The following is a 26,149-nucleotide window of genomic DNA, read 5'->3' as shown; positions in this document are numbered from 1 at the left end:
GGTAGGAACTCAGTAAAATATATGTTGAATGGGTAAACGCATGAATGAAGACTCTTCTAACTCTGAACTCTCCAGATTGAAGGAAGAATCAAAAACCATTTTTCCTCCTCTGGGCCCTGACCTCTCCTCCGTGGTGGCCTCACAAGTACCTGCCCTTGGCCAGTCCAGCCCCCTGAGAAGGGAGAATGCTTGGGTGTTTCCAAGGGACTTCTCAGTGCGCATGTTCAGGTTAGAATCCCAATGCTTCTGGAGAGCAGTACGCAGGGCAAGTCCTGCAGCCTCTGTTATTTGCAGTTGTGATTGGGGATACTGATGGGGGCGTTGTGAGGATTAAATGCTATGATGTATGTCAGTGCCTAGGAGAGTGCCTGGCGCATGGTAAGCACTCAGTAGATGAAGCTGCTACTGTGAGTATTATTACCCGATTCCCTCACTTCACTGAGCTCAGAGAGGAGGATGGACAGGTTGGGGGCCACAGGCTGGAGGCAAAGGTTGGGCTCAGATCCTGGACTTCCAGCTCCCAGTCTGGAGCTCTGGCTTCTCCCCTGCTGGTTTCCATCTCAGATCCCAGGTCATTCATCTGCATCCAGCTGACGCAGAGCATCTGTAATAAACACACCTCCCTGAGCTGCCAGAGGCCACCGCAGAAGACGAGAAACAGGCACCAAGCATCCCGGATGGAAATTCCCCAGGACACCCTTTGGCCCTCAGCTCAAGTTCAAGCAAAGAAATGCTTATGTCCAGACATCTTCACAGATCAGCAACAAAGATGTGACTTGAGAGCACTTAGCATCGGTGTCATAAGACATGAGGATTGATGACCCCCTGTGACTGGGGTGAATGCCAGGGGGAACAAGCAGACTCTGAGTTGGCCAGTGATGCATCCCGTGTACCTTTTGCGCACAAGGCCCCAGCCTTAATTCAGCGCGGCGTTAAAATACCACGGCACTAGTTAATATGTCCATGGACCCCCTCAGTGCAGAGAGCGCTCTCATGTGCCTGGGCGCACCTGAGTCTCAGGACAACATATGAGGGGGTGTCCTTGGGATTAAGGAATCCCCGACTTTGGAGATGAAGAACTGAGGCCCAAGGAAGTGAGAAGCAATGTAACTTAGGTTACACAGCCCTAGATCTCCTGACTCACCATTACCCAGTCCTCTTGCCAGTACAGAGAGATGGGAAAGCCAAGTTCAGCCAAGAAATACAAATTTACCCAAAGAAACACAAATCAACATGGTGGACATTGCATAAACTATAAGGGTCTGAAGTGAAGTTGCTGAGAAGAGCTATGGATGGCCTTATCCAGTCCTGTCATTCTGGAGCTGGTTGGTTCCCCTGGGCTGGAGCTGGGTAAGGTTAAGAAAAGACCCAAGAGGAGATGAGAAGTCCTCCAAGTGACAGAGGGAATGGGAATTGTCCATCACGGTGGACCAGGGATAGGATGAGGGGCCCTGAGAACACGGTGCCCTCAAGCATCCCTCCTTCCATCACTCGTTCAGTATTACTAGACTCTTGTAAACCCCTGGGACATTAGATGGGGATTTGGATATGCCTTGTATGGGGATGGAGGCATGAAGAGAGATCCTCTCCTTCTGACCAAGGGGGAATCAAACAGGTCACTGGGCAATCAAAAGAGAGTTTTCCCATAAGTAGGCAGTGAGGGGTCCACCATCACAGTGACACTTGGAGATGTGTGCACATGGTCAAGTAGCTCAGTTCTCTCATGCCTTCTAAGTCTTTCCAGACCATGAGAACCATGGGACCTAGAACTGCTTAATTAAGGAACAGGAAGTTCCTTTCCTACCAGAGACCACTGGCCCTGATTCTGGTCTGAGATGCTGAGAGATCCCATGATTCCTGTGATGGGCAAAGACTTATTCCTAGAAGCTGGTTCCAACATGGGGAACTTCATCTCTTTAGTACTTCTTGTGGAACATGTCTACTGATGACAAATTCTCTCAGGTTTTTTTTTTTTTTTTTTTTTTCTCTTTTTTTTTTTTTTTTTCTCTCAGTTTTAAACTCTGAATGTCTTAATTTTTGCTGGGTATAGAATTATAAGTTGGCCAGTTTTTCCTCTTTGAGTACTTTGAAAAAAGTGTTATTCCATTGTATTCTGGCTTCTATGATTTTTGTTGCAAACTCTATCATCATTTGTACTGTTATTCCCGTGGATGTCTTTTTTCCTCTGGATGCCTTTAAGGTTTTCTCCTTACGTTTGGTTTTCAGCAGTTTGGCCATGACATGCCTAGCTGTGGTTTTCTTTGTATTCATTCTGCCTGGGTTTTGTTGAGTTTGTTGAAACTGTGTGTTGATATCTTTCATCAGTTTTGGGAATTTTTCTACCATTATTTCTTCAGATTTTAATTCTGTCCCTTTCTCTCTCTCCTCTTCTTCTGGGACTCTAATTACACATTTGTTAGACTTTTTAAACTTTGCCCTTTGTCCCATATCTTCCTTATATTCTTTTCTGTTTGTTTTTTTTTTTCTTGCATTCATTTTTCATCCATTCACACGTAATTATTGTTATGGTTGGATTTACCTCTGCTGTCTTACAGCTTCTTTTCTAATTGTCTCTTTTTTGTTCTCCCTTCCTCCTTTACTGCCGTTTGTTGTGTTAAACAAATATTTTTTTACTGTACCATTTAAATTCCCCTATTGATTTTTATAAATATTATTTTGAGTTACTTGCTTAGTGGATCTTCTAGGGATTACAGTATACATTTTAATTTATCACAGTTTACTTCAGAATAATATTAAATTAATTCCAGTAAAATATAAAAACGTTCCTTCAATATATTTTCTTTTTCTCTCTCCTCCTTTTATCGTCATGTATATTATATCTATGCATGTTATAAGCCAAAGCATACAGTGTTATAATTATTGGTTTATGCAAACTTATGTCTTTTAAAGAACTTAAGAGTAGAACTTTTAAAAAATATATTTATGCAGTCTTTTAAATTTATTCACATATTTACAATTTCTGGCACCCTTCATTTTTTCCTGTGGATTTGAATTATTTTCTTTCAGCCTGAAGGACTTCCTTTCAGCCTGAAGGACTTCCTTTAGTATTTCTCATAAGGCAGGTCTGATAGCAATGAATTCTCTCAGTCTCTGTTTATCTGGGAATGTCTTTATCTTCATTTCTGAAGGATAGTTTTTGCTGAATAAAGAATTCTTGGATGATAGTTTATCTTTTCTTTCAGCACCTTAATTATGTCATTCCACTGCTTTCCAGACTCCATAATTTCTGATGGGAAATCAGCTTAAATTCATATTGTTGTCTGTATATGATGTGTCAATTTTCTGTTGCTGCTCTTGAGCTTTTCTCTCTGTCTTTGTTTTTCAACTACTGACTATGATGTGTATAGGTGTGGATATCTTCATGATTATATTTTGGATTATTTGAGCTTCTTGGATCTGTAGATTTATGTTTTTCATCAAACTGGGGGATTTGGGGCTAATATTTCTCCAAATATTTTTTCTGCTCCTTTCTCCTGTTCTTCTGGGACTCTTATCACATATATGTTGGTATGTTTAATATTTGCCCACAAGTATCTGAAACTCTTTTCATCTTTCTTCAGTGTTTTTTCTCTCTGTTCTTTAGTTTTGATAATTCCTATTAATCTGTCTTCAGATTAATCTGTCTTTACTGATTCTTTTTTCTGCCAGTTCAAATCTGCTATTGAACCCCTCTAACGAATTTTAAAATTTCAGTTATTTCACTTTTCATCTCCAGAATTTCCATTTGGTTCTTTTATATTTTCTATCACTTTATTGAGATTCTCCATCCCTAAGTCATTGGTCATTTTTTCTTTTAATTTTTAAAATATGATTTTCTTAAGTTCTTTGAATACATTTTAATAGCTACTGTGAAGTCTTTGTCTGCTAAATCTGGCATCTCATGATACTCAGAGACAGTTTCTTTTGACTGCTTTTTTTCCTGAGTGTGAGCTGTATTTTCTTGTTTCTTGGCACGACTTCTAATTTTCTGTTGAATACTGAGTCAGGCACGTGTGCAGCTCTCTGTGGCAGATGGGATCAGCTTCTGTGGGTCACCTGTGTTGTCAGGGTTGAAGGCGGGGGGAGACAGATGTGGGTTCCAATTTTTTCTTACCTTCATTTCCTGTCCTTGGTTTTTTTTTTTTCCCCTACCTTCTGGTGCTGCTGACCTACAGCAACTTCAGGGATACGTAGAGAGAACAGCCTTCCATAGACTTCTTTACTGAACTGCCACAACTGTGAAAGGACTCGTTCTTATAATAAAGCCCTTATTCCATATCACTCATGGTAGTTCTGCTTCCCTTAGCAAACCCTAACTGATACAAAATCCCAATTCTCTGTTAAAATTTCATCTTTTCATTCATTTCTTTTTCCATTTTTAAAAACATATTCATTATAGTTATTTTGAAGTCCTTACCTGCTAACTCCAGCATCTGGGTCATCTCTGGGTTGTTTCTGTTAACTTTATGATCAGCCACTTTCTCCTTCTTCTCATGTCTAGCAATTTTTTATTACAAGCTGAGAATTGTAAATGATATGTGGTAGATCCTCTGGATTAGTTTCTCTCCCTGTAAAGAGTGTTAAGCTTTGTTTTGGCAGGCAGTTAAATTCCTGGCAAATCACACTAATTCTGTCAAAGTTTGCTTTTGGGCTTTGTTAAGGCAGGTCTGTTTCAGCTTTTTTCCTTATTTATAGACTGTAGCTCTTTTCTTAAGACATGGTCTTAATCCCAGAGTGTGGCCTTTCTGGGATCTCAAAAGAAAGCACAGGGGTTCACCAGTGTCCTCCAGTTTGGTTGGGCCTGAACCTCAGTATTTTCTTGGAGCTGTATGACCTCTGAAATCTCTGTTCAGCAGTCAGCTTCCCCGGTAGTTATTCTCTGCAAGCCCTCTTGGAATCTCCCTGCTCATACACAGCCTAAGAATTGACCAGGGATGCAGGGGATAGTTTCATGTAGATTTTGGGGGCTGATCTTTGTCGGTGGCTTCTTCCTTTCCAGACCCCTGCCCCCTCAAATCATGGCCACTTTAACAGTTCTGAACTCTGATCTCTTTTTCCTACACCCAGTGTGACCACCAGTACTGGGAGGTTTTACTGCCCCGCATTTTGGAAAATATGTTCAGGGATAAAGATGAAATGAATTTAATGTGATTCCTTCTCTCAAGGACCATTACTCTGTGTTCATTGCTGTCCAGTGCCCGCATAGAGTTGTTTTACATATTTTGTCCAGTTGTTTTTAGTGGTGAGATAAGTCTGATGCCAGCTAATCCATTATGATTGGAAATTCCTTTTCTGCACTCAAGGGAGCTGAGAGAGGTAGTGGCATTTGTATGGTTAAAAACACCGATGTATTCAAACTCACCCATGTTCCTGCTTGGTCTCTGAGTGTCATTAGGATGTGCAATAAATCCTTTCTCTGTAATAACAACAGAAGCTACAGCCCTCAGATGGGCAAAGGACACTGTTCTAAGTGTTTTACATGTACTAATTTATTTTACCCTCACACTCACTCTGTGATATAGGTATTACCATTCCCATTTGTAGTTGCAGAAACTGAGTCATATTGAGGTTAAGTTACTTGCCTAAGATCACATGGCTAATAAGTGGAAAAGCCAGGATTTGAACCCATGCAGCCTGACTACAAAGCCTGCACTATTAATCTCTACACTTCACTGCCATTTAAAAACGATCTCAATTTTTTTTTACCATTTTGTTATAAATAGTAAGTTATGAGAAAATCACTGTATCACTGTATCAGCAGCAGAGACTTAAAAGCTACAGCTTTTCCTCCCCGGCTGCATTTGGGATGTGCAGAATCTGTCGGCTTCATTCATTCTCTCAGTGAGGTTCCCTCCTGTCCAGACCTTCTGCCTCTCCCTCAATCCAGGCCACCCTCATCTTTCAGCCAAGCTCTCCTCTGTCCTCATCGTGGGCTTCTATGCCTCCACGGTTGTTCTTGGAGCAACAGGGCCAGAGAGGAAAGTCAGGAAGGTAGGCTGGGGAGTGCTGATGAGGACTGGGGCCAAGAAAACCCACTCAACTACTGGGCTAGAGAGTGGGGCAACCTGGAGGTGGTGAGGAGCAGCAAGACAAACAGCTGGAGACCTCAGGTGGGGACTGGACCTTTAGAAGGAAGTTCTCACCTCGAAGACTGGCAAGGAAGAGGCCTCAAGGACAGGATGGAGGGGAAGGGGTTGTGGGGCACGCAGCCATCTCTCTGTGGCACTGACTTTAGAGTGACTTCAAGCCCCGGCTCTGCCTCTTACCAGCTGTGAACACCTGGGGTACATCTCGTAAGCCTCAGTTTCTCCTCAGCTTCGTGGAACAGAAAACCTAAGTAATGATGACTTAAATGAGACAGGGGTTTAGTTTTCTCAAATAATGAGAAATCCAGAAGTAGGTAGTTGTTAGGTTTAGTCTGGCAGCTCAAGTCAGCAGAATCCTGTATTGTTCTCTCGTGGCTCCCGGAACAGCCATCATAACCCTATTCCAGCAAGCAGTGGGGGGAAGAAATGCAAAAAGGCATATGTCTGTCCCACTCCCTTTAGGACAGTTTCCTAGGAGCCCCACCCAATGCCTTCTGCTTATATTTCATTGGCCCAAACTGAGTCACATAGCCATCTCTAGCCACAAAGGAAGCTGGGAAATGTAGTTTTTTTTTTTTTTTTAGCAGAACACATGGTTGTCCCCCAACAAAATTAGGATTCTGTTAGAGAGAAAGAAGGGAAGAACAGATACTAAGTCTATGTAACCAGAAGTCTCTGCCACAAGGGTAAATGATGTTGTTTCCTCCATTGTTAGGGTTGATGTGGGGATGAAACCAGGTAATTCTTATAAAGCATTTAGCAGGTACCTGGCTCAGTAAATGGCAGGGAGTATTCTTGAACTTGAACTTTTCTAATGGCCCATCTAAGAAATGTCTTCACAAGAGGCTGACTGCAGACCGCTCACCAGGACCACCCATAGAGTGAGGGTTCAGTAAATACCTCTGGCATTGACTTGTCTAAGCCCCACCCAAGGAGAGGCCTATCAGTAGAGGCTGGTGAGACACAGCCCTTTTTAAAACTCTGCATTGGAGGAAATTGACTCTCTTTACTTAATATCTCTTTACTCAGAGGGTAGAGGGGTGAGACCTTGGGCCTTGGGCTTAGATACTATAAGGAGAGGGATATTAGTGCAGACACTGTTGCTTATTTGCCCCAATCTACCCCTTACCTTCTCCCCCTTTAGAGAGCTCTGGTTTCAGCCCCAGATTCAACCATGAGAAGAGCTGAGCCTTCTTCCTCGCCCCAGGGGGTAGTCCTGATTGATCTGAGCCATCGCATTTATATTAATTAGGGTAGCTCAGGTGCTGTAACAGTGAGACGCCCAAAACCCAGTGGCTTAAGAACAAAGAAGTTTATTTGTCTCTCTTTGACCATCTTGAGATCTGTGTTCAGGTTGGTCGGAGGCTCTGCTCTACACAGGTATTCAGGTGCCTTCCACCTTGTGGCTTTGCCAACCCCTAGAGCTGCGTCACTGTTACATGGTTAAGGCTGGTCACCGCCACATGTGGGCTCCAGCGGTAGGGTTGCGGAGGGGAAGCTATGCCCAGTGCAGTAAGGGCTCCACCCAGAAGGGGCACACTTCACCTCTGCTCACATTCTGCTGGAGGGAACTTAATCACATTCCCAGGCCGTGGGGGGGTTTGGAAATGCAGTCCCAAGCTCCATGTGTTCAGGAACAACTCTGTTTGTCACCACAGAAGGGTAGAATGAATTTTGGTGGGGGCTGGCAGTCTCTGTCCCTGTTCACCAGCAAACACCTGTGCCCATCCTTCTTCCATGTCTATAGCACACTTCCTCCCAACCTAAGGGAGATAAGGTAAGAACGGGAAACACACAGTAGACAGTGGTCCACTGCAATTATCGAATCCTGCTAGACAGAAATTACAAATAGAAGTATCATTGCTGTCAGAACTCTCCCTATCCAAACTCAGGAACTGCACAGATTCAGAAAAATTTTTGAGCTGTCTTTCCTTCATGGACTCTCATGTTTGTTATCCAAAACTCGGGAATCTGATAGATTTGGATAACATATCACTCATGACCTGAACTTGTTGCAGGAAGGGGGACCCCATCCAGGGCCCGAGAGTGGGCTCTTATCTAACACTTGGAAATGAATTGTCTTGAGGAGACACATGTGCTGACAACGCAGAAGACTTTATTGGAAAGGGGTGCCTGGGCAGAGAGCAGTGGGGTAAGGGAACCCAGGAGAACTGCTCTGCACGTGGCTCGCAGTCTCAGGTTTTATGGTAATGGGGTTAGTTTCTAGGTTGTCTCTGGCCAATCATCTTGCTTGTGCCCATATTTGGTCTGACTCAGGGTCCTTCCTGGTGGTGCGTACATCTCTCAGCCAAGATGGATTCCAGCTCGAAGGTTTCTGGGAGGTTGGCAGGACATATTATGGGCTGACGTCTCCTTCCTCCTTTCGGCCCCTCCCGAATTCTTCCAGCTGGTGGTAGCTTGTTAGTTCCTTGTTCCTTATTGGGACCTCCTGTTGTGAGATACCTCATGCAAGCTGTCATTATCATGACTTGCCAGGGTGGGCGGTTTCAGTCAATGGTTCCCTAAGAAACTCACTAAAAATAACTCTCACTCTCTGAATTCAGGAAACACTTATAGTGAGGATTTGTATAGTGAGGATTCCTGGGCTACCTGCCCTGGCAGTAAAATGAGAAAGCTCAAGCGGCCCAGTTCTGCTCTCTGAGACCACCCACCATGTCCCCTCCTCCAAGGTCCCAGCCTTACCCTCCAGGAGGACCTTCCCTCTCCATTTCCCATTTGTATTCATTTGGCCACATTGGAAGTAGGTGTTGGGAGGTGTGCCCTCCTTTGGAGCCATAGAGCTGCCCAAGTTTTCTGCTAGTGCAAGTTGGGAGGCCCAAGAGTTATTGTAAGTCTTAATTAGTCACAGGCTTTTGGGGACTAGGCTTCTGACCACAATATAATTCCCTCAAAGACTCGGTCAGTTTCTGATCCATTTGCTTCCAGTTGGTTCCTTGGTCAGTAACCATTGCCAAAGTTCTTTTCCGAATATAGCTCTGATAGCTGCTCTATTTCTTGGCTTCCTTGTCCTACCCATCACTTCCTCTCACCTTTGTTTGGCTAAATGTTTGGCTGGTGAATCTTTATTTTTTTAATTATAAATTTATTTATTTATTTATTTATTTTTGGCTGCATTGGGTCTTCGTTGTGGTGTGCGGGCTTCTCATTGCGGTGGCTTCTCTTGTTGCAGAGCACGGGCTCTAGGCACGCGGGCTTCAGTAGTTGTGGCACGCGGGCTCAGTTGTTGTGGCTCGCGGGCTCTAGAGCGCAAGCTCAGTAGTTGTGGCGCACGGGCTTCATTGCTCCGCGGCATGTGGGATCTTCCCAGACCAGGGCTTGAACCCGCGTCACCTGCATTGGTAGGCGGGTTCTTAACCACTGTGCCACCAGGGAAGTCCCGACTGGTAAATCTTAAAGGACCCTTGAAAGATGCTTTTTTGCACTTTTCTCTTCTGTTTGGTCCAAAAGCACTTTCCTTTTCCAGCACTGTGAAGCCTTCAATATCTGGTATTTCCCCCTTCTCTTCCACTTCTACTTGCAAAACAGCCAACTTTCACTTGATCTTTTTAAAAGTTTATTTCTTTCTCCCTTAACAGCTCATGGTGAGTGGTCCAGATGGGTGGGAGGCTGTGCTCCATGTGGTCATTCAGGGAGCCAGAGCCCTTCCATCTTGTGGCGCCATCCCCCCAGCCCCCTCCCAAGTTTGTCATGATCTACATGGCTGAGTCTGGTCATCAACATGTCTGGGAGCATGAGTAGGAGACTTACTCACTGTCTTAAGTGACAGTGTGCCCAAAGCAGCCCGTCACTTCCACTGGCAAGAACTTAGTCACATGGCCACCCCTAATTGCAAAGGAGTCTGAGAAATGCTGTCACTATCGGCAGCCGTATCCCTGGTTAAGACATTTTTTTTACTGTAGAAGAGAAGAGAATGAGTTTTGATGGAGGGCTAGCAGTCTCTGCTACAATGGTGGTCTCAATCCTCTTGCCAGCAACTGATTTAGGGATGGCATGTGAAACAATTCCAGCCAATGAAACATGAGGGATTGTTCATGAGAAGCTTAATGGAAAAGTTTTCCTTGCTATAAGAAAGAGACATAGGAAGAGATGGTCCCTTCTTTCCCAGGACGTTGTCATGTCAGGGCGTGATGTCTGGAACTAGGCATTCATCTTGTGATCATGAGGTCAGTACGCTGTGGATAAGGTAGATGCTCTGTGGCTGGCAGTGTAGGTAGACACAAGATTCCAGATCCTTAAATATACTGCTGGATCTGAGCTGACTGCCCCTGGAGCCAGCCTCCTACTGGACTTCCTGTGTGTGACATGCTATAGTTCCTTATAGTTTAAGCTAATGAATGGAGGTTTTCTGTTACCTGTGGCCATACATCTCTCACATTTCATCTGAAGCTGGGCTGGAACAGAGATTGTGTGGAGGGGTTCTGTGTGGCCCCACGGGTCTGTTTGATTGCAGCACTTGGGTGATGCTACAAGGCAGAGAGAACTGGTCCTGGCTCCGAGGAAGCAGGCTCCTTCAGGAACAAGGTCCCTCGTGTGTGTTTTTGGATTCTTTCACGTCCATCAGCTTATCAGATGCTCATAGCTCATAGTGTGACAGGCAGGTAAATGTCAGCAAGTTACCCCATTTTGCAAGAAGGAAAGGAAGGCTCAGAGAGGTGGTATGCCTTGGCCAAGTCTGTTAACAGGCTAGGGTTGGAACTAAGGACTTGGCCCTGGTTCTCCTGGACTCCCAGTCTAATGCTCTTGCTAGTGACACAGGACACCCTCTGCTGTAATAATTGGAGAAAAGGCATCATCTGACATTTTGCAAATACTCATACGAGGCAGGTAATACCTGTATCTTCAGGAAGGTTACAATCTAGTGGGAGAGCATAAACAAATAAATGAACACACAAATAAATAACTAAGTTCACACTGTGATAACTGCAAAAAGGGAATGGGATAGGGGCCATGTAGAGACTAATAAAGGGGAGGAGGACAGGGAAGTCACCTCTGCAGACATGACATTAAGCTGAGAACCAAAGGATGAGTAGGATGTGTGTAGGGGAGGAGGAGGAAGGGTACTACAGCTCAGGGAAGAGCCTGCACAGAGACCTGGGGATGGGAGAGTCCTGGTACCTGCAAGTGTGGCTGCGGTCACATGAGCAAAGGAGAGGAGGAAGAGCCTGACCACATGGGTCCACAGGGACGGGGTGATGTTGAATTAAAATCACGCTGGAGCGTGACTGCTTGGGTTCAAATCCTAACGCTGTGGTTTATCAGCTGTGTGCCCTTCAACAAAGCATTAACCGCTCTGTGCTTCAGTGTCTTCCTCTTGCCAAGCCCCTGCCTTATCGGGGTCTGTGAGGAATGAGGGACATGAGCTGTGTTGAAGTGCCTCGTACACAGTAAGTGCTCAGAAGATGTCAGCTGCTCTTATGGGGCTTGTTATGGATTTTGGTCTTTGTTCTGTGAGTAGTGGAAAATGCATTCATCAGGACCATCTTGGTTGCAAGGGACAGCAACCCAACTCACACTGGCTTAAGCAACAATAGGAGGATTTATTGGCTCCTCTAACGGAAAGATATAGGTTTGAATGTGCCATCAGGCACAGCTGGATCCAGGCACACAGTATTGTGTACCGGACTCAGTTTCTTTCTCTCTACATGTTGCTCTGCTTTCTCATGAGGTGACTACATTCTCAGGCTCTCTGTCCTCACATGGTGGCGGGATGGCCACTTAGCTGCCATAGTAAGAGAGAGTGCTTCTCTCCTGCTTGTCCAGGGCCAGTCCCATGAGGTCTCTCATCAACCTGGCTCCCATCCGGTGCCCATCCCTGAGTCAGTCACATGGCAGCAGAGGGGTGTTGTGGAGTAGGAAAAGAGGAATTGATGCTGATGGACCAGTCATATCCCCAAACCTCTGAAATCACTGGCCTGAGGCTGGCAAGGGCAGGGGGTTCAACAAAGGAAATCAGGGTGCTGTTACCAAATCAGGGGGAGGGATACCAAGCAGGCAAACACAACCAGTGTTGAGTCAGAGAGCCACTGGAGATTACCAAGCCAGGGAAGGAGAGGACCTGACATTCACCTTGAGATGACCATTCTGGCTGCCGAATGGAGAAGAGATAGGAGGACAGAGTGGAGGTGGGGAGAGGCATTGGGGCAGCGGGTGATGTCACGAGTACAGGAGAGAGGGACGATGGTGTGGCTGGGCTGGTTGCCACCAGGAGCAGAGATGGATGAGAAAGAGGCACGGTGCCAGAGCTAGGTGACAGACTGGGCAGGACTGGGGACAGGCAGAGCCCAGTCTAAGAGCCAGGGTTTTGGCCTGAGTGGTCGAGATAAGGAGCTTGAGGAGGTGCTGGTGTGGGGCAAGACCGAGTGTTCGGCTTTGGCTGAGCTGCATTTGAGGAGCCCTGGGACATCACGGGGAGGAGTCCTAGAGGCATTTCTTTGGCCTGTGGAATTCTACTCCTGGGCATTCTTGTCTGGTTGTTATGAAATATGAGAAGGATGAATAAATTGCATAACGCCTGCTCTGCCCAGTAGAATGCACTAGAACCAAGGGAGGCCTGCCCTCCAGAGAGTTGGGACAGGAACAACTAACTTGCTGGGCTGTTTGCAGGCAATGTGTCCCTCTAAAGAGCATGTGTCCATCCCCATTCCTCCCTTAAGAGTCAAAAGACCTCTTGAAATCCTTGGGCAGCTAGGTGATCAGGAACAGCAGGCATGCGGCATCCAATGAATGTTGGCCAAACTGACAGGGTCCCTGCCCACAAGAGCGGTGGGGCAGCACGGATGACGTGGAAGATGTCTGGGCTGACAGCTGAGACACACAGCGCAGAAGGTGTGGCCCACGCAGCAGAGGCCTTGGGGGTTCAGAGGAGAGAGGGTTAATGCAGGTGGTTGGTGGTGTGATGCGGGCTGGTTTCCTGGAGGCAGAACTGGAGTGGCCTCAAAAATATTCCAGGCCAAAAATACCCCCAAAAATTCCAGGCCAAAGGAAAACCATAACCTCAGGCGTCGGGGTGCAAGCCTAGGTTTCGATGGCACCCCACCCAGCTCCAAAGCAGCTGGGTCTCTGAAACGTTCTAAGTTAGATGAGGACACCAGTGCCTCGGGGACCTCTTCCACCTCTTGAGTTCTCCAGCGAGGGCTCAGGGCCCTCCAGGCTTCCCTCGTCATCTGAGGAAGAGCCAGTGGCTCCCTCTTATTTCTCTACATCTGTGCCAGCCCTCAGCCCCCTGCCCTGCAGAGATTTCTCTGTCTGTGCCCCTCCCCTGAGCCTGCCCCTCCCCCAAGGCAGGGAGCTGGCAGGGAGCACTGCTGACACCCAGCTTGCCTTTGGCGGGTGGGGGAGGGGTGAGCGCATGCCAGGGCAAATGCCCCCCTGGGCGGAGCTAGAGGCAGCTGGGAAAGGCCTGGCCTGGCACTTCATGGGTGTGGGGAGGATGTGTGGGACTTGGGGGATTGTCTGCCAGCTCCCCTCTCCAGGTCCTGGGCAAGAGGAGGTGTGACAGGGCTGCCAGCACAGCCTCAGTGGACCTAGGTTGGCCCCAGAGCTGGCAGGCCCCGGGCTAGTGAACGAGCAGGGGAATCAGCTTCCCATCCATTAGGCCCCTGGCCCGGGCTGCTAATGCCGAGCGGACATTCTGCTCTCAGCCCTGGTATCCACTTAGGCGTCGTTAATATTTTACACCGCAGAGCCAGAGATCAATGTCTCGTTTCTAGCTCAGTGTTTATGGGCAGTCACTGAAGCCTTCACAGGGGAGATGCTCGGCAGCACCAGGGGAAACTGAGGCAGGGAGCAGGGCTGGGGCAGCTCAGGAGGACCCACCACCCCCCGAGATGGCTTCCTTTGCTTGCTCTCTTCTCTGCCCCCCTATCTATCTTAGATCTGGCACCCTGTACACATCCTGCTCCAAGAACAGGGGCCATCGGAGCCTGTGACACATGCCAGTCCTTGTCTTATTCAATCTTCTACAAGCCCCTGGAGAGGTTGGATTATCACCCCCATTTTACGGATGAGGAACAGGCTTAGGGAGGTTTCGTATCACTGGGCTCTTAACCAGGCTATTGAGCGAGGATTGGTGGGAACTAGCTGCGACACAGGCTAGATTTTGCTCAGCACTTAAGTGTGTAAATTAGATGGCAGGAGGCTTTTTAACCTTTCTAGACTTTTACACACAAGCAACTCATGGGCTCTAACAGAACCACATTCTCCTGCAATCGTTAGCATCTCTACTTAGACCTCTTGCCTTTGGTCAGTGGAGACTCACCACATGCCCACTTAAATGGAATTGAAAGCTGTGCATTTACAGTTCTTTAAAAATATCTCCAATAACTCAGTCTTTTAACCAGGTGTGTTAAATAGTGAGGCTGAACTGCACAGGCGGAAAGAGACGTCACAGCCTCTCTCTGCTTCAGCTTCCACCAGGAGCAGTGCGGTTTCCTGGGACAGCATCTGCTCTGCGATCCAGCAGGCCTGGGCTGCACCTGTATCCCCTTCCATAATCCACCCTCTAGGTCTCGGTTTTCTCACCTGTAAAATGGGCGAAGAGGAATGCCCACTGGGGGAGCCCTTAAGGATTACAAGTAAAGCTAAAGGCTTGGCTCGCTTGCAGCTCCTGCGGGGCCTTCAGCGGCTCACGCGGTGGTTTCCCGCCCCGCCCCGCCCCGCCCTGCCCTGCCCTGGGAACTGTCCCCTGCGCCTGGGACGCAGTACACGCTCAGTATTTGTTGAATGAATGACAGAGTGGGTAGCAAAGGCTCCATAAATGGAAGCTGCTATTGTTCAGGCCTCAGGTCCAAACAGGGTTAACGCTCACAAGCGTGGTACGGGGCTGGATTTCCCCCTCCACTAAGACAACAGAGAAAAGGAGAACTTAGTGTTCACAGCAGCGCACGCTTCCAAGCGCTCGGAGTCTTGGGCTGGTGAGGACACCGCGGTGCGGAGCGCCCGCTGGAGGGCAGCGGAGAGTCACGGCTCCGGCCCTCAAGTCCCGGAGTTTGGGGGCTTGGAGGATTCCGGGCTCCGCCCTGCCACGCCCCCTCCTCTCCCCTTCCTTTCTCCTTCCTTTCCGCAGCTTTCCTTTCCTACCCAGTGTCCCCAGGCAGGAAGAAAGCGATCCACAAACGATTTAGCACTCCCTTGCACTGCCCGCGCGTAGCACTTGGCATCCGCTCAGCTCTTTCCCACAGCCGGAAAGGCAGGCACCAGCCCCTCTTTGGGGAGGAGGAGGAGGCGGCAAGTCCGTGACTCGACCAAGGTCACGCAGCAAAGTCAGAATTTGAACTCAGCTCCATAGACTCTAATGCCAAAGCCCAACTCCCTCCTAAAGCCTCGAGCGCATGCGGGTTTCCAGAACTGGAGAACTTTGGATACCAACTTTTCCATTTTCAGCGGGGGCCAGACCCGGGCCAAGTTCAATCTCCGGCCGTGGGCTGATGGTTGTAGGAAATACCCTGGGTCGAGAGGGCTCCCCGGATCCTCCTAAGGCCAGCTCTGTGCTGGCCCGCCGGGCGGAGATTGGCGGTGGCCAGGCTCAGTGCTCCTCCGCCAGGAGAGGGGAGCCCCGACTCCCCACGGGGAGCGGCGCTGCGGCTCCCTTCCTCTCCGGCCCCGGCCCCCTCCCCAGCCACTCGGCCCCACCCTGCACGGGCGGTTCGGTGAAACCGCCGACCGCGCGGCCTCCCGGGGGCTGGCGGGGTAGCGGTGGCTCGGAGCCAGACTCCGTCTCGGGGCTGGCCCGTGCGGGGCGGGGCCGCCTCCCTCCGCCCCTTCCCGGGCTGGCGCGGGGGTGCCGCAGGGGACTCCTCCCCGGGTGGTCGCCGCGCCTAGGCCAATGAGCGCGCGGGGAGCCGCGATGGAGGCTGGGGCGGCCGGGAGCGCCCGGGAACGCACGGGTCCCCCGCAGCCGCCGCGCCCCCGCGCCCCGGAGCCCGTGGGGCTGGAGAGGGGGCGAAAGAGGCGCGGCGCCCTCGCCGGGCATGGAGGCACCTCTGGCCCGCGCCGGCCGCCCAAGCTGCGCTCCGCGCCGCCGCCGCCGCCGCGCCTCGAAGTTTGCCGGCTGACTCGGAAAGTTGCGCTCTGCTCGGCCGCCGCGCGGGGTCCAACCTCCTGGCCGGTCCCAGCTCGCCGCCGCCGCCCTCCGCGGGGCCCCGGCCCCGCCGACACCCGCAGCCCCGCCTGCCGGGAGCATGTGAGCCGCGGTCTCCCTTAGAGGCCGGGCAGGCTGCACCGGCCCCGGTGCCTCCAGAGGCAGCGCGCGGGCGAGGGGCACGCCCCGGCCCCAGGCAGCCCGGGCCGCCATGGGCATCCAGGGCATGGAGCTGTGCGCCATGGCCGTGGTGGTACTGCTGTTCATCGCCGTCCTCAAGCAGTTCGGCATCCTGGAGCCCATGTCCATGGAAGGTAACGCACGGTCACCCGCCCCTCCGCTGCCCTGCGCCGGGGGCCAGCGGTCAGAGGGGAGGGAGCAGCACTTGCGCTCCGGGGTGCGGGTTCTCGGGTCCGGCGAGGAGCGGCCCTCAGGGACGCCGCGCTCCGCGGCCCTGCCCGCCTCGGCCGCCGCCCTCTCCCGGCTCCGGAGGGCTGGCCTGGGACTAAGGGGGCAGAGAGGGCTTGGGCTCCGAAGAGTCCCAGAGGGGATGGAAGCGCGGCGCTTGGGGTGGGTGTGAGTGAGATGCCGATGACACCTTGAGAGGGCACCCCTGGCTGTCCTAGGCCCGCCGGTCTTAGCCGCCCGCAGTGAGCACCGCCGGCTTGGCCGCCCGGTGGTGGGGGGTGGCACAGGGTGAAGATAACGGGAAGGACCCTCAGCCCAGGGCGTCAGGCTGCAGCAGCGAGTAACATAAAACCTCTGCTGAGAGATGGGCCGTTCCTTCGACTCTTAGCCCGCAGTCCCGTTCCCCAGGCAAGGCTCAGGGATAGGTAACCAAACCCTCAGGCGCCACGTTTCGGTCCCAATAAAATATTAACTGAGGAGACAGACCTGCTCTTAAATCAGACACTGATGGCCTCCCTGGGACCCCTGACAGGGACCCTTAGAGTTGCTTCCCAACCCTAGGTACCTCTCTCCCACTTCTGGGCAGGTTAAAAGGAGCCCCTCCAGGACACACCCATTGTGAAGGGGACCTTGACCCACCAGGGCTGTAACTTATCCTCTGCGCCCTGAACCTCTGGCCTGTGGGGACGGGGCCAGCCGGTCCTGTTCCTGTCACCTGTGTGCCCCTGCTGTCCTCTCAGAGGAGGATGGGCATCCTGCCTGCCTCAGCACTCTGCTGACCTTGCCAGGCTCCAGCTCCTGGGACTGAAACCCAGAGGCCCGGAGAGGGGAGGAGGAGGCACCTCTCCTTGCCGCTGGACTGCCCCGCAGCCCCTCTCTCCGGCCTAGGGATGAGCCACAACCCCCTGCAAACGGCTGCTGAGGGCAGGAAGGGGCCCAGGGCCAGGAAGCAAGGCCCAGCTCCATTCAGAGCCCAGGGCTGGCTCTTTTCCTGAAGTCCACGGCCGTGTGCCCTTCAGAAGCCACTGGGCGGCATCACACCTTTTCTAGGTGAGTTCAGGAGGCCCAGAGAGAAGGGACTTGCTCAAGGTGGTTCTGAGAAGTGCCACCTTGAACTTTACATTTTAATTGGGGAAGAAAATTGCCCAAACTGGGCATGAACTTGGCTGGATGGATACTGACCCTGGCAGGAGGAATCTATGACAGGCGACTCCATAGGCAATACAGGTAGGGGTAGGTGGGCATCCCACACTGCTGTGCCCTGAGGACCCACGCTTCCTGGGGACACTAGCCTGCCCACTATCCCCTATCCTTTCCCCATCTGGAGACTGCAGTGGGGTGGTTGGTACTGGGGAAACCAAGGCCACTACATTGCTCTTTCCCCGTTTCCTGGGCCCTCCTGGGACCACCAGAGGCCGGGAGCAGCAGCCAGGCTCACTCTACTTAGTACTACAAACCCTTCTTAACTGAGCCCAACATGCTCACAGGTCTGGCAGCCTGAAGTTTACCTTTGTGATTTCTAAGAGGGATTTCTTTACAGGGTGGATCGGATGCGCAAGACTACGGATGGTTTATTCAACTTGCTAAAAAAACCCACTTCAGGCTCTAATGAGTTTGTCTTTTCTGGTATATTTGCCCATTTGTGCCCCTTGGAGTTCTGGGGTCTCGATGTGGTGGGAGAAGCACAGAGCCTCAGAGTCAACCAGGTCTGAGTTGGGATCCTGTCACCCACACATACTGGCCGTAAAGCTCCTTAACTTGTCTGAGCCTCAGCTTGACTATCTGTAAAGTGGGGCCAATAATTCCTGCCCCATGGGGCTGCGGCACACTTTAGTCAGTAGGGCTTTAATGGCCCCCAGGATTGTTCTTGGTGTGTAATAAATGCACAAACGTTGTGAACCATTGCTATCGCCAATAATTAGCGATAGAATGATCACTCTTAATAGCAGAACTGATTCACAGATGAAAACATTCTCTCACTCAGACAGGCCTCCCCTGCCTGCATCAGAGGGAGGGAGTTATAAGTACCAGATGTTCCATGTTGATGGGGAGTGGTGCCCGCTACGTGCCTGGAAGGACCCATTGGTCAGGCAGTGTCTAAGGGACTGTCATGGACCGTGAGGAGCCCAGACCCTTCGGCCCCAGCCTGGAGGGGAGCTGGCACTGAGGGAAGAGGGCTAGTGCCCAGCTCCCCTCCAGGCCTTCTCGTGTGCAGTTGGACGTGCTATTGTCCTCTCTGAGCCTCCGTACTTCTCATCTGTAAGAGACCAGAGTTATGGTGCCCCTGGGGATTGTTAGGAACTAATGGATTTGAATTCTAGGGACGAAGGCTTCCAGAAGTAGATGCAGAAGTTGAAAGACCTTCCTCTCTCCGCCCTGTCAGTCTCTGTCTTGGGGCGGCTCCATCCAGGGGAGTTCCAGCCTGGGTTGGCCACTAGCTCACTGGGTGACTTTGGTGCATCTAAGCTTCTGGAACCTCAATTTCCTCATCTGTAGAATGAGGATAATAACAGAATATTTTCTCTTATACACCTCACAGGGGTGTGGTGAGCTGAAGCACTTTGAAAAAGTTACAAGCGAGACTCAAATCTAAGGGATCTCAGAAGTACGGGCACACTGGTAAAAAGAGCCTGGGCTGGTAAGCCTGGTGCTTATTTGCAAGGCTGGCCCAGCCCTGACACCAGACTTTCTCGTCCACATCTGTGACCCAGGGCTTGACTTTGGCTGCTGCCTCTCTTATCTCAGTTCAGATTTCTGAAGTTCTAGACTAGTAGCTCTCGACCGAGGGCAGTTTTGCTCCTCAGTGGACGTTTGGTAATGCCTGGAGGCGTTTTGGATGTCACAGTTGATAGGGAGGGTGCCACTGGCATCTAGTGGGCAGAGGCCAGGGACGCTGCTAAACATCCTGCAAGGCACAGGCAGCCCTCACCATGAAGAATGTCAGGCCCAGTGTCAGTGGGGAGGAGGAGCGTCCTTGCTCTAGAAGGAACTCTGACCTGGGGCTAGGAGAACTGCCTTTCAGCTCTGATGTGGTCCCTGACCTGCTGTCCTTAACTTGGGAAACTCACTTTTCCTATCTGAGCTCTGCTTCTTTGTCTGTGAGCGGTTGGATTAGAGGCACCATCTCCCCTGGGAACTTTCCCTGACCCTTCTGGATCCCTGCCCCTCAGGTCGTATTAGATGACACTGTCCTGAAATTTTCTATGTCCCTGTCCCCACCAAATGTGAGCTCTCCAAGGGCGGCACGGACTTGTGCCCATACACTTGTGGCCCCAGAGTGTGCCCAGCACTGCCTGGCAAACAGCAGGTGTTGAGTCTGTGTAGACCATATGCCATTTTCAGCCACACTTGTTGGGCACCCATTGTATGCCAGGTAGTGTGACGCTGCCAGGAACGCAAGCAATGCAGGATCTTGACCCTCCCTTTAGGGCAGCCCTGGGAGATGCCCTCTGAGGGAAGGGTCCTGCTGGCTGGGGTGGCGGCAAGGAGGCTGAATAGTGAGCGCCTGAGTACAGGTAGGTATAGAGACCAGAGCAAGAGAGAGTAGTGCCCACGGCAGAGATATGCACAGCCTGGCCCACCACCCTGTTGCTGCCTCTGAGTGGCGGCCCCAGCCCTCTGCAGCTGCCCTCTGCACAGCTGCCCATGGGGGCCCGGCCTTGCAAAGGTGACCTGGGCGCCTGGTGGGTCCACAGCCAACTCTTGGCTTGGAGCAGGCCCACGGGTCTGCTGTTACTGCTACTCCTTCTCCTGCTCTTCTTCCCCCCAACACCCTCTGCTACCTTTGCTGAGGGCGTGGTGATGTTCTGAGCATCCTGGATTCCCTTCTCCTTGGCGGGTTCCACCACTTTTGGTAAACTGCAAGTCCCTCAAGACTCCTGCAGCCCCTGGGCAGAGTTTCCAGATCTGGGATGCTAATGACAGTGACAGTAGCCGGCATCTAGTGAGCGCTCTCTGCACTAGGCACTTTATACACATCATAATTTTGTCCTCAACAGCAGGCCCACTTTACAGATGAGGAAACTGAGGCTCAGGGAGTGGCAGAGCTAGTACCTTTTCGAACTCTGGCGCACCCGTCCTGGATGCATCTCTAACTCTGCACGGCTAAAGCGGCTTTGGACACAACTCTGTGTCCCAGCCTTCTACAGTGCAGGTGTCAGGAGTCCAAAGTGGAGGCAGCTGTCCGGGTTCATATCCCAAGTGGGAAAAGTCTCCCTCGTAGAGCTGCATGAATGTGCGCAAAGCTCATAAAGCAGGGCCTGGCATGGAGTGAGTGCTGTATGTGTTAGCTCTCGTCATTTCTTATGTCCTAGCCCAGATTCCCCCCAGCGTCACACATCACTAACTTGTGCACTAGAAGTTAGTGAGAGAGGAGGGTGCACTTGACAGGCACTTCACCACGGTGGGTGTCCTTCACTGTGTGCTCTGTAAGGTCCGGGCTCCTGGGCCCCCGGGCCTGGGAAAGGGAAGGAGAGAGGCAGGCTCTGTGTGGGTGGCTTCTGCAAGACAGGGAGGTGGGCTGGAGCCCAGGCCTGATGTTGCTGTGGGCTGGGGGACTTAGGCAAGGCCCCCTCCCCGCATCCCCAAGTCAATGCCTCAATGGTTGCACATCTAGACACAGTCAGAGGTTTCAAAGCAGCTTGATGGAACCTCAAATGAAGCCTTGCTTAGAAGCCTGTACCCCCGACACATAGAAAGGGCGCTGCTCAGATTGAGAAGGGAGTCTTGCCCCATAGGCCTCCCCTTACCCCACGGCAGTCCCCGGGGCTCCTCTGTGGGACCCCAAGATCTAGGTGTCACTTGACCAGCAGAGAGTGAGGGATGAGATCCACCAGCTGAGTTCAAGCGGGGCCGGAGCCGGGGAATGTGAACCAAGATGGCCATGGCTGGAGGCATCAAGAGGAGATCCCGCAGCCTCAGGGGAGCCTTGCAACGGTGTCTGGAGCAGCCCAGAGAGTCCACGCCAGGCGCATGCATTGGGGTAGACCAAAAAGCGCCTCTCACCCACAACAGGGCGGGTGGGGGCCCATTTCACTGTGTGCTGGAGGCCCAGCCTCCTCTTCTCTGAGCCCTCGTGAACCATCAGCCAGAGGCACCTGTGGGCAATTCCAGGCTCAACTGTGATTCTTGGGAGCTGAGCTCTCGTATCCCTAAGAGGCTGGTCCCTGGGGCAGTGTTAGGACCGTCTTCCCTCCTGGTCCCCAGAGGCTTAATTTGGATCATGCAAAGTCACCGCAGCCTTCTTCCTCAACCCACACTCACTAAGGAGGGGTATGATGTTAGGTCACTAGTGAGGGGACCACATGGAGGACTCAGAGGCCCCAAGAATGCAGGGATTGTAGAGCCTCCTGTTGGTAAATCAAGTTAAGCTTCATGTTGTAACCCAGCCTTGGTGTAAGGAAGTCCCTGAGCTTTCCCCTTGATGACCACATGGATGCCTTGTGAATTCTCAAATTCAATCACAACAAAGCCCGGTGCCCCCGCCTCACTGGCACCCTGATCCGGGGCTGGTCTGCCTGTTGGCTGTGCCAGTGCCCCCACCCCTGGTTCCTACGTGTGCCAAGTCCTCGGCTGGATATGCCCATTCACTGCAGGCTGCAGGAATGCGCCGCAGCCCACCGAGGGCACGCTGACCAGCAGCTGGGTTCAAGAGGGATTGGAGCCATCGAGCGTGGACGGCAGCTTGGAGTTTTGCTGCAAAGGGAAGCAAAGCTGGGTGCTGGCTGGCAGGAGAAGCAGCCTAGTGGGGAGCCTCGCAGAGGTGTCGGGGCAGCCAGGGTTGTGGGAAGGCTCCTGCACGCGGGCAGGTGAAAAGCGCCCCTCACCCCGTACCTGGTGCCCTTAGCTCAGAGAATGAAAGACTCGGAGCCACCTTTCCCAAGCCCCTGCAGGTGGGTCCTGCGCAGAGGGGGCTGCGTGGAGTGGGGGACGGGAACAGGGACTGAGACTTTTACGCAATGGGAAGAAAGCCTGGTTTGTCACCTATCAGGTTGTGGTACGACCTTGAGACGTTTAGCCTTAAAACAATTCTCTTCAAGCCTCATGCTTTCACTCCTTTGACAAAATGCTTGTTTGATAGAGAGGTGAAATCTGTATTGCTGACCCCCTGGTTATCAATGAATACTACTTAATGGGGAGGGGATGGCCCCGGACTAGCCCCTAGAGAGGGGAGGGGAGGGCTGAGCGCAGGGAGATGATAGAGGCAGGTTGACCTCACAGTTTTGCCGAACAAGGCTCCTCAGCGTGTTGAGGAAAGCCGTGCCGGTGGCTGTTTAGGTCCATTCATCGCCAGTGCACCTGTGATTGCAGAAGGAGGGTGTGATGTCTTGGGCAGCTCCTAAGAGATCTGGCTGCGTCTGCACTGAAACTAACCGAAGAGGGAGGAACCTGTGGATTTCTCCTGTGCAAGAGCCAGGAGAGGCCTCCAGCGCCCCTGGGAGCAGGTAGGGTCCCTGGCACCTGGCCTGACGCTGTGGGCGTCAGGAAGGAGCCGGGCTCCCTGCTCCTGAGACGACCCCACAGAGCCCAGCGTGAGGCCAGCGGGCTGGGCAGGATGCTGTGGCATCGGGCTTCTGGAGGGAGGGGCACCCAGCTCCTCAGGAAGGAGGGTGGGGAAGGGTCCACAGAGCCCGGGAGTCGGGTGGGCGTAGAGAACTGGTAGCTATTTCCCAAGCCAAGAAACAGGAGGGATTTCCCCTGCCTCTTGTATTCTCCCGGTCCAAGTGCAAGTGTCAAAGTTAAAAACTTGACTCTCACTTGTTTAGGGAACAAGCAGGAGAGCAAAGCTGTTTCAGAAACTGACGCTACATAGGAATCAAAACTGGTTGATGTTCCAAAGGGCAAATTAATAGCCAGTAACTTTAAGGGCCATATTTTCCAAGGATGGAAATCGTTCCGTCCCTAGTGGACACAAGTCATTTGCAACCCATCAGTCTGGTTGACATCTAGCTTCGCAGCACCTGGGCTCTGATGGATAGAAAATAAGTCAAGCAGAGTTTCCTAAAGCAAGTGTTCTAGTGTGACGTTGAAAAGCCCTCGGTGATCTTTCTGCCTTATCTTCCAGTTCTGGGTAATTAACACCTGCATCTTGGTGGAAGGCACCAGCAGTCACTTAATCTCCCAGGTCAGAAACATGAGGTCATCCTGGGCTCTGCCCTCCCAGCCCTGGTCCACTTGGTAGCCAGGGGCAGTGGCTTCTTCCTTCTTGACACCTTCTGCCAGTCTCTCTTCTCTGTGTCACCTCATTTGACACCCGAGGCCAGAGTGGCCATTCTGGAATGAAGATCAGACAAGCCCTTCCTCCACTCTGGCCCTTCCGTGGCTCCCGTGCCCATATATCCCTTGGCTCACCTTGGACCCTCTGCCCAGGGTGCCCTTTGACCGTGCTGGCATTGCACCTGAGTCTTGGAGTATCACCTTTCTCTCTGATTCCCCACCCACCCCCTGCCCAACAGGTGTGAACCACACGGCATGTTGCTTCAGGAGGTAAGCCTGGACTAGAGACATTAAAATTGACACCCAAGGCAATAATCCACAAACCCACCCAAGCAAACATAGCCGTGGGGGATCCGCCCATCCAGCATGTGCTACAGAGCGTGCCTCACATACAGGTACTGTTCCAGGGCTGGGTGCAGCAGTGAGCAGGCAGGAGAGCCAGTTGTCTTGTTCTGCTCGGGCTGCTATAACAGAATAGCATGGACCAGGGGCCTTAAACAACAGAAATTTATTTTCTCACAATTCTGGAGACCAGAAGTCCCTGATCAAGGTGCCAGCGGGGTTGGCTTCTGGTGAGGCCTCTCTTCTTGGCGTGCAGACGGCCACCTTCTTGCTGTGTCCTCACATGGCCTTTCCTCCCCCTCATGTTGGAGGGGGAATCACTCTTCTTCTTCTTATAAGGTCACCATAACCTATTGGATTAAGACCCCACCTTTATGACCTCATTTAACATTAATTACCTCCTAAAGACCTCATCACATTGGGGGTTAGGGCTTAAACATATGAGTTGGGGAGAGAGGGACACAATTCTGTCCATCACACCAGTAAACAGAGAAATATGCATATGCCAGGGAGTCATGGCCAAATGAAGAAAGTAAAACAGAGACGAGGGATAGATAGGAACGTGGGATGTGTGTGACACCCCTGAGGAGGTTATGATTGATCAGAGGCCTGAAGGAAATGTGGGTTCCAAGGGAAGAGAATTCGAGCCAGAGAGAAGAGCAAGGGAGTGTGCCTGGTGGGTTTGAGGGGCCAGAGGGGCCAGCATGGCTGAAGGCGGGGGAGCAAAGGGAGGGACCTGGGAGATGAGGTCAGAGCTGGGGGCGGGGGAGCACATTTATTGGCCGTTTAAGGACTTTGGTGCAGGAGGTTGTTGCACGGAGGGGTACCTGAGGATATGTCTTCAGCAGCTTCCTCCAGCGCTATTTCAAAAATAGACCGGTGGGATCCAGGGCAGAAGCAGGGAGAGAAGCCAGGAGAGATGATGGAGCCCTGGAGTCTGGTGGGGGCAGTGGAGGTGGGAGAGGGGCTCAGAGGCAGGTGCAGGTTGAGGGTAGCGCTGGCAGGGTTGGCATGGGGATTGAGTGTTGGGAGGAAGGTCTATGCCCAGGGTTTCGGCATGAGCACCCACAGGATGGAGTTGTCGTCCATTCTTGTACCAGCCTCACAATTTTTATTACAGTGATTACGAATATGTGTTAGTATCTAATAGGGAAAACTCCCTCTTTACTCTTGCTTTCTAGATTTTTATGGATTTTTAAATTCCTCGTTATACATTTCAGAGAAAATTTATCAAGGTCTTCAAAAAATCCAACTGGATTTTTGATTGAGATGCTGTTGAATGTACAGTTTATTACAGGAGAAATAACATCTCTGTAATGTTATTATGGTCCTATCTAAAATAGAATGTCTCATTTATTCAGATTATCTTTCTATATAGCAGTCCTTCGAGTTTTGGTTAATACTTAGATACTTTTAATTTTTATTGCTATTATGAATGTTATCTTTTTTATTATATTTTTAGGTGGTTATTACTGGTGTGGAAAATTGCTATTGATTTTCATAAATTAATCTTGCATCTGGCAACTTTACTCAACTCTCAGGTATATTGATTCTTTTTGTCACTGTAAGGACCATACCATCTATAAATAGTGTTAGTTTTATCTTATACGTCCCAACTCTTACACTGTTTGGGGTTTTTTCTGTTGTTTTTTGGGGTGGTTTTTTTTTGCCTTTTTCAAGATTTCCTTAGAGCATTGGCCGGACATCAATTAGTGGTGACTGTGGCCAACCTTGGCTTGTCCCAAATCTTAAAGAAAATGTGTCTGAGCCTTTACCGTTAAACCTAATATCGTCTGTAAATAAATATATGGTTTGCAAATATAAGCTGCATCAAGTTAATAAAGTTCTCTTTGATTCTTAGCTTGCTAAGAGTTTTTGTCTATTTATTTAATTATAAATAGATGTGGATGTTTATCAAATGCCTTTTCTGTATTAGGATTTTCATATGATTTTCTCTCCTTATACTCTTACAAATAAAACCTTCTTGATCCTGGTGTAC

General features: G+C 50.9%; 1 protein-coding gene across 3 annotated transcripts in view; it reads left to right on the top strand.

Moving 5' to 3' along the window:
• Positions 1 to 26,149, top strand: part of KCNIP3 (potassium voltage-gated channel interacting protein 3) — an 89,554-nt gene that overhangs the window by 46,907 nt on the left and 16,498 nt on the right. The window contains exon 1 of one of the 3 annotated variants that reach the window (XM_082427370.1): positions 15,999 to 16,499. The exons of the other annotated variants lie outside the window; for them this stretch is intronic. Within the exon in view, the coding sequence (XP_082283496.1) occupies positions 16,397 to 16,499 (103 nt within the window). The 5' untranslated portion in view covers positions 15,999 to 16,396. Of the gene's footprint in view, positions 1 to 15,998; positions 16,500 to 26,149 lie in introns of those variants that run through there. 3 annotated transcript variants of the gene reach the window in all.

The sequence above is a fragment of the Balaenoptera physalus genome, assembly GCF_965194825.1.
Source record: "Balaenoptera physalus genome assembly, chromosome: 15".
Classification (NCBI taxonomy): Eukaryota; Metazoa; Chordata; class Mammalia; order Artiodactyla; family Balaenopteridae; genus Balaenoptera; species Balaenoptera physalus.
The sequence above is the reverse complement of the archived record's forward strand: the minus strand, read 5'-3'. Positions and strand labels throughout refer to the sequence as shown.